Here is an 8,501-nt window from a genome sequence, read left to right as displayed (position 1 = left end):
TGCTTAGTGAGCAAAGCAAAACCTTAATATAATTCAAGCAAATATGAAGCTTGCTAAATTAAAGACACAGAACAGAGTCACAACCTTAAGTTGCTCAGATACAAAAGCCAGTCACTGCAGCTGTTTGCAGTACTGGGCCACATGAACAGAGTACATCGTTTTTGAACACGGATTCCCAAATATCTCTCACCTTGTTCTGTAACAATTCTGCACACCAAAACAAACCCACTCCCACTGATTCAATTCACTTACTTTCACCTCTAAAAGCAAGCAATGCAAATATCACCATGTCAAACACTGAGTTAAGCTAAGCCAAAAAGTAAAGCCACTCACATGCTGATTGCACAAATAACTCAGGCAAATATGAATCAAATACACCTTATTCACCCAGAAATGTTTTCCAACGTGTGCATACTATTAAAAAGTTAGTGTCCTTAGCCTGTATGAAAATTGAATGCTCTTTTTTGACTCTGATGTGTCAAATGTGTCATCTTAAAGCAGCACTGCAGAGTAGTATAACTTTATTAGAGCATTTGCTAAATTGGAGAGCCTGTAAATATTTACCTGTTCTGGTTTTCTGCTTATGAGAATACTTAGCACCTTGCTGAAGAAACTAGCCAGTAAAGGGTTTAGTGGAGATTCATTTAAGAGGAAACTGTATAGTTTCATAAGTAAGGATTCTTCTTCTCCCAGCCTATCATTGATCTGTGAGACATCTGATGTAAGCAGCTCACACGATATGTTTGGATATCTGGGGAAAAAAAAAAATCATCCATCATTCATACTTCAAAGTTGTCATACTTGCAGCTCTGAATTCAGAACCTGGTAACAACAAAAACAGACCAACTTTCTGCACAGACAATTCTAAAATAGGCAAAAAAATGGTAAGTGGTTGACTTTTGACTTTGAACCTCCTCAGCAAAACTAGCTGAAGCCATGGCCATACCCAATTCTTACAGTTCTAGCTCTGCAAAGGAAGACATCAGCGTTAAGTACACTCTTCCAAGGAGTGGTATGGACATTCTCATAGTCTTCAAAATATCTTACCAATCATCAATAAAACAAAGCTAAGCACCTAAGTATACTACCCAAATATCCACTATTTTCTTAATAATCACAAGATTGTTCATATGAGTTCTGATAATTATTTTTTTTAATCCCTCCTTTGGGCCTCATTTAGTTTTGGAAGCATTTGTAGACAAAAGGCTTCCATCTGAAAAACATGCAAATATTAAAATGATTTATTCACAAGTTCTACAAAGCCTCTACTCTAAAGACACCAGTATTGTACTACACACTAGCACACAGTTTGATAGTGTCTTAAATTCCTGACTGATACTACCTCTCTTTCACCTCCCCAAGACCCCCCCACACCCAAGTGTTTTCCTACTTATATCGAATTTTTTCATCCATGTCTTGAGGTGGCTCTTCGATAATAAATGAAACTAAGTCTTCCAAACATTCTGACTTCAGCAGAAACTCTATAAGCTTGCGGTTCTGAGCCTTGCACTCTTGCAGAACATCCTCTTCATCCATCAATTCCTTCAGTGTTACATCATCTCTCTCTAGAAGTGTATCTATGTGGGATGACGAATGAAGATCAAATTTCCAAAACATGCTGGTCTGGATAAGAAGAATATACACAAAGCATTAAGTTTACAAGTCTATTTAAGCAGTATTTGAAGTAACGCTTCACAGTAGTATTTCATTCATAGCTTCTAACCCCAAAGGTACCTGCATGCACAGAAACTCTCTAGAACTCAAATGAGACAACAGCAGATGCTGATCATCAAAAGCTAATCAAAATCAGGCTTGATCAAAGATGACTGCGTATTCCATAGTAATTTTTGTACCTTTAGCAATAGCCAATATTCTAACATCCAAAGATTAAATTAGGCAGCTCCAGGATTTTACTTACTTGAAAGGAACATGCTAATCTACACTGAAGAAAAAAGGGTAACTTTTAGTTTTCAATAAACTGAATTTGTTCTTCCCAACCTTTGTTTTTAATGTATACACCAAGTTTCAGACTCAGACCAACTTAGTCAGCAATTAGTAGAGCTGGGAGAAGATAAACCAGGCACTGCACAAATGCCTGTTGAACTAAACACCTATAAAGGGGGAGGAGTTACAGCAATTTTAACTTGCAGGCAGCACACAAAGTGCTGGAGCTAATTTCAACACGGGACCTACATTGTCACTGTATCTCCCTCCACCAACTCGACACAGGAGAACTAACAAGGCACAATAAGATATCTTAGGCAAACAGGTGAAAGGGCAGCGGCCCCAACCACTGAAACACTCAAAATGCTGTATAACTTAACCTTTCCTTATAAAATGCTTTGGCACCTCCCTGTTAACTCTGTTGCTCCAAGACACCTAAGCAGTTGCTACTGAGACAGCTGTGCTGTCAGAAAAGACTATTTCAGACTATGATAGATCCAATAACCTCTTGCTTTCACCTCTCATCAAGCTCTATACAAGCACTCACTCCATTCCCCCTCTCCAAACAGGGCTTTTACATAACATTCACCCTCTGACACAGTATCAGCTGGTCTTATGTGACTGAAAGACATACTACAGATACTAGAGAATGCTAAGAGAAACTCTTCTCTCCTTACAATTAGAAGCAGCATGGTTTTGAGTACTACTCAAATAATGAAAGAAACACTCCTTTTGCTTCTTTAGTAACTCCCTTCCAGTGTGAAGGGTTAATTCTATACTGCTGTGCATCAGCAGCGAGGACAAGCAGTTACTGCAGATAATGTAGGTGAACAGCAATATTTTAGGGAAAACACTTCTGTAAGCTGCATGCTGGAGCAAGCTTAAAGACAATAATCAACTATGACTTTCTCATACACTCTTATAAAAACTAAAATAGAACTACCGAATTCTTATGCAAACAGGTAGGCAGCTTTAAGCCTTTATTTCCAAGTTAAAGCAGATTCAGCATGCTCACTACAGCTACTTTGTACACGGAAGAGTCAAATTTAGTACTTGTGCAGTTTAAAAAGCAGATAAAAGCCCAAGGATCCAGCAACACCCTGACTCTCTTACATACCAAGACTTCCAGTCTTTGGTGTAAATATTGGAAAGCCTGGTATACTCACTATGGAGAAGCTGTAATTGCTTTCAGGGTTTTCATTGTTACTTCAACCCTTACACACTGATCACCTGAAACCACCTTACATTGCTCAGCCTTCTGGCAGAAGTTGTAAGCATAAGGAACTGCCCCTAGATTACCCAACATTCTGTTTAAAGATACAGCGTCAAACAAAATCAGGAAAACATACAGATAATTTCCATTGTGTTATCAGTACATTTAATCATCTGAGAACACATGCAAGGATTAAGTGGTTAAAAAACAGACAAAAAGGTATTTTCTACTAAAAGTATTAGTGAACTTACAAGCAGTGCTCAAAACACCTGATCTCACAAGTTAGCTTAAATTATACGAGGTTGTTATTAAACACACCAGCTTGTGGATATTCAGGCTACACACAGACTTACTGTAAGCAAGTGGAACTAGTGCATTATTAAAGTCACAGTGTAGTTTTTGTTTGGGTTGGGTTTTTTTTTTTTTAAGGCCCTAGAGAAAGTAGATCAAATCCCTCCCCTTGCCCCAGCTGGTGAAAGCAGCATCTTTGCAAGTAACCACGATCAGTGCTAATTCCAGATGTAAATCTGTCTGCAGCGATGAGTTCATTTCAGAAGTTTCAGTGTATTTCTCAGTTACTTATTTCAAGAGAAATTAAACAACGGAAAATAGCAACAAAAACAAAAGAAAAGAAGCATACTACTGCAAACATGTCACTGTGTTATTTCACAAACTGTCTCCCAGGCAAGCTCTTTTAGGGGATGCTCCCTCAACATGTCAGGTGCCGGCCAGAGATTATTCCATCACTTTTCAACAGGAGCCCAGGTCCTTTGAAATAAGGAAAAATAAACAACATAAAATGTGCCAAAGAGGAAGTCCAGGAACCCTGAAGAGAAGAGAATTTTCTTAGGTGTTATCACTGGTGATTATCTAGAATCAGCCTACCCATCAGTACCAATCAGAACTACCATCAGTTCTGAATGGAAGTTTTAAAAACAAAGTTACTGTTACTCTTCCCAGAGCCTAATGTTCTATCCGCCCTCCCAAAACCTACCAATTCTGAAATTTTGAATTATCTTCATGCTTTTTCAGATATCAGTCACATTAACAGAGGCAGAATTAGGCTTTTCAACCACAAATCAGGAATGCTTCTCCCAAAATTTCACTATGTGCAAATTTACAATAAATTCCACAGGCCAACTGTGTTGTGTTACTCCCAATGTTCATCTTCATTGCCAACACGAGCAGAAAAATCACAACATTGAGACTCAAAGCAAGATGCAAAAGACTGCGAAATATGAGACACGCTCAAGATGAGATACTACAAGAAGCAAAATAATCTAGGATAATACTAAAAACTCTCAGATATGGAAAGAAAAATTGTGTTAAAGACTGTAAAGCTGCTGCAGATGTTTGACTGTCTTTTGCAACTTGCCTTAGTTTTCTGTAATTTCTGAAAGTTGCCAGCAAGCAAGACTAACAGACTTGCAATTCACATACACTGAAGAACAAGGTTTACATCAACTTGATGAAGTACAAGTTATAGCAATTCAAGACCCTAAGGAACACCAGCATTCAGAAAAATATTGCTTTGTTTTCTTAGTTAATGTTGTTAACAGCTGCTTCTCTGAATGAATGCTGAAATAACATCCCACGTGGTAAACACCTGACAAATCTGAAAGGAAGGAAAGCAGTTCAGGAAAATGAAGAAAGCCTGTTAACTGCTCTAAGATACAGGTAACTCACTTGATTCGTTTACTAGAGGGAAGCAAAGCTCACAAGTGATCCCTACAGACTAGGGAACAAAGGAACCTAAAAAAAAGTCTTCTGCCACCTACAGCTGAGGAAGGCAAAACACACTGTTAAACCACGCCATGTAACTACTCAGTGGTTCTTTCTAGAGGCCAAATGCGTAACTGGCATCTCTATCAAAAAAAGATGGCAACAATTGTATCAATAAGTCTATCTGTGGCTTTGAGTTAACACAGCTGCCAAACATCTTTCCTGAATACAGGCATTCCCGTTTCCTACAGGACAGAGTGAATTCCAGACAAGCATAGTTTAATTTCAGATAATGCCTCCTATATTGAGCCTCTTACAAACCAGACTTGTTACTTTAAAGCACGTAGAAGTCCTTTCAGTAAATAAGGAAACTATTAAAGGAAGCTTCTCATTTAAGTTAAAAACTTTTAAGCATACGTTTAGGTAAAAAAAGCATGAGAAATGTACTCTGCAAGGAGTTACTTCCAACTTGGTACCTCACACTTAACAGTTGAGTATCGGTAGCTACAAGCAGACACAGGGATCTAGGCCAGTGCAGAAAGAAAACTAAAGGGACCTTAGCTAGTCAGCTGAAGGTTGTTTTGCCTAACAACTGAATGTTAAAAGCATATATGTGGAGCTTTCAGTAGGAACTTCATACAATTTTACAGCTATACCCAGTTTCATTTTTCAAGAAAGAATTTTTTATAAAAAAGCACGTATCAGTGTCCAGTTGAAGATTCCGTAAGGCACGAAGTTCGAGAAATGCTAGAGTGTTATAACCAGGATTGCATTATAAAAAGAATAAACTCCAAATATAACTGTCAATTTTCTTTATGTACCATCATATTTTCCTACTGTAGGGTTCAAGTGTAGGTAAAAAAAAAAAAGGTTGTTTTTGCACCAAAAATTTTTCCACGATTGAAACGTATCCTAAAATACATAGCCGACTTCAGCAAAACAGGTTTCCACAACTCCTGTGTAGCAACTAGCTAAAGACAACTTAGTTGCTGGATGCAAGAAAAACAACTACCAAAAGGAGTTTTTGGTGCCACTGCAGGCTTTGAAGAAAGATCTTACATTTTAGTGACAAAGAATTTCCAGTGCAAACAATCTACTGCCTTCCAAAAACCAAGCAGGCAGGTAGGTTTGGCAAAGGACAAAGTAATAAAGAAGATAAAACTGTGGTAAATCCTTATGTTTTTATTACTAAAAAAAATTTTATGACCTTTATGTAAAGTGGTTTCTTTAAAATGCTAAGCATACCCTTCTGCCAGCTTCACGTAACCTAAACCAGTTTGCCTCTAGGTATATTTAATTAGGTTCCAGTTTGGAGAAATGAAAAAACCTCAAGTGATGGACAGTAATTAGACACCATGCTAGCATTTATGAAGTGCTTATTTTGACAGTGGAAATTGAACATCTGTTCAAAAGAAAAATAAGCATGAGGGCACGTGAAAGAAATGTTAGAGCTAAACAGAATTACCAGTCATCCAAATCGACAGAGAAGACACGAGTGGCTATTTTTTAAACTGCCTATTTGAAACAGTCAAAGCATCATCCACTGTAAATCTGCTGCCTGTCCTCTGCAGGCTGGGGCACAATTCCTCAAAGTATTAAATATCCTAAGACCTACTACATGAGAAAATTAAGCACTTAGGCATTTAATCTGGAATCAAGGGCAATTTGAACAAAACAATACACAAAAAAGACACCTGCATCCTAGCTTGAAGATCTCAACCTAAACAGTACTTTTCCATGAAGTAATGGTCATTTACTGCAATACACAGTTATGCTCTAAATTCTCCACTTTTTCCACTTGATGAATGCAAGAAAGAATCTCTTATACACAGCAACACACTTACATTGCTGCTTCTGCACTGAGAGTTCAGGGGGAAAATAATAATTCTTTATTTTCTATCCCATTAAAAGAGTATGGTTTTCAAGTATTGTAAAAACTCTGCTATAATGATTTCTTAGTTTTATTTCTAAATATTTCAAACAATACAATACTTACCCAATAACCCGTTTGAAAATAAATTTCTTTTCAATTAAAGCAGTGCGGTCCGTTGTAAGTGTTAATAGCCAGGAAAATGTGTTACTGTTCCAAGTCCAAGTAGATTAACTACATCACTTGACATTACATGCAGCAAACACATTCAAAAAACCAAAAGCAGTAATATAGGAGAGTTTTCGTGGTACAGTTTCTACATTTTGTAGCAAACAACAAGATCAGTTTGACATAGAATAAAAGTCTCATGTGAACACAAAGATGTAGAAACCTCCTCAGTGTCAAAACAGGCCATGAATGTGAGCCCTAGTGGAAACCTTTTTGAGAAATACTATGTGATTTACAGTAACAATTAGCTAGTGAAGTTTCAAAAACTTTGTGAAGGAGGGAGCTAATAGTTCAAAATTGAAAGGAATGAAATAGAACACAAAACAAACACCTTCATCTCAACAATTTAATACATATTCCACCCATATTCATAGAATCACAGAATGGTTTGGGTTGGAAGGGACCTTAAAGATCATCTAGTTCCAACCCCCCTGCCAGGGGCAGGGACACCTTACTGTGCAGAGCCCTAGTCCTCCCATTTCCAAAAGGGGCAAAGCAAACCGAAGGTACTGAAAGGGAAGCAAAACCAATCCATGATTCTTTTATGGAGTGCTGGGAGACCTTACATGGGCTGGCTGCACTCCCCTTTCCAGAGTGCAGGTTGTCAGCATGCTTCTCCCCCTCTCACCCGCTGTCAGGCACAGGGCGCTGCACTACATGCAAGATACTCTTGAGTGAAATGCAAGCAAAAGACACCATGTGGTACTCCTTTCTTGACTGGGAGAGAAACACATCATAAGACTGTATGAAGACACAGTAGTATTTCATAACATGAACAGCTGCAACCTCTTTCACCTGATGAGGAGGCAAATTATCTAACAAGTAGGGACTTTCACTCCCCTATCGGACAAGGGAAGAAGGAGACCACTACGGCTGCAGAAATTAAGAACTGACATAGAAGTGAAATCACTTTCACCCTTATTTATGCACACCAGCTGTACTTCTATCTAGATCAGAACTATGAATATGTATGGAGTTTTTTACATTATATACATATATGTAATTGTATTGGGTTTCCTTGGCAAGGGTTTGGTAGGAGTCTCCCCTGTAGCCCTTCTGCTGTGAGAGGCTGCTAGAAGATCCCACTATGTCCGACAGAGCCAATGCCAACTGGCTCCAAGACAAACCCATCACTGGCCAAGGCCAAACCTATGAGCAACAGTCACAACATATTTAAGGGGTGAGGAAAAAAAAGAACAACCCTCTGCAACTACCGCCAAAGAGAGGAGTAAAAATATGTGAGAAAAGACTGCAGACACCACAGTCGATGGAGGAGGAGGAGGTGCTCCAGGTGTCAAAGCAGATTTCCCTGCAGCCTGTGGCAAAGGCCATGGTGAGGCAGGCTGTCCCCCTGCAGCCATGGAGGGTCATGGTGGAGCAGAGATCCACTTGTAGCCGTGGAAGACCCCAGGTGGATGCGCCTGAAGGAGGCTGTGACCCCATGGGAAGCCCATGCTGGAGCAGGCTCCTGGCAGGAGCTGCGGCCCCACGGAGAGACGGGGCCAGCCTGGCCCAGGGTTTAGG

The 8,501-nt window shown here is 39.1% G+C and overlaps 1 protein-coding gene across 3 annotated transcripts in view; it reads right to left on the bottom strand.

Annotated features, from left to right (window-relative positions):
* PPP6R3 (protein phosphatase 6, regulatory subunit 3) overlaps nucleotides 1-8,501 on the bottom strand; it is a 33,270-nt gene that overhangs the window by 23,490 nt on the left and 1,279 nt on the right. Inside the window, exons 1-3 of one of the 3 annotated variants that reach the window (XM_010155603.1) lie at nucleotides 3,798-3,809; nucleotides 1,391-1,623; nucleotides 565-751 (exon numbers count right to left, since the gene is read on the bottom strand). In XM_010155603.1, coding sequence (XP_010153905.1) covers nucleotides 565-751; nucleotides 1,391-1,623; nucleotides 3,798-3,809 — 432 coding nt within the window. Of the gene's footprint in view, nucleotides 1-564; nucleotides 752-1,390; nucleotides 1,628-3,797; nucleotides 3,810-8,501 lie in introns of those variants that run through there. The other 2 variants (XR_727920.1, XM_010155604.1) reach the window with 2 other exon arrangements.

Source organism: Eurypyga helias, unplaced genomic scaffold (genome assembly GCF_000690775.1).
Source record: "Eurypyga helias isolate BGI_N326 unplaced genomic scaffold, ASM69077v1 scaffold5717, whole genome shotgun sequence".
In the NCBI taxonomy this organism is placed as follows: domain Eukaryota; kingdom Metazoa; phylum Chordata; class Aves; order Eurypygiformes; family Eurypygidae; genus Eurypyga; species Eurypyga helias.
The sequence above is the reverse complement of the archived record's forward strand: the minus strand, read 5'-3'. Positions and strand labels throughout refer to the sequence as shown.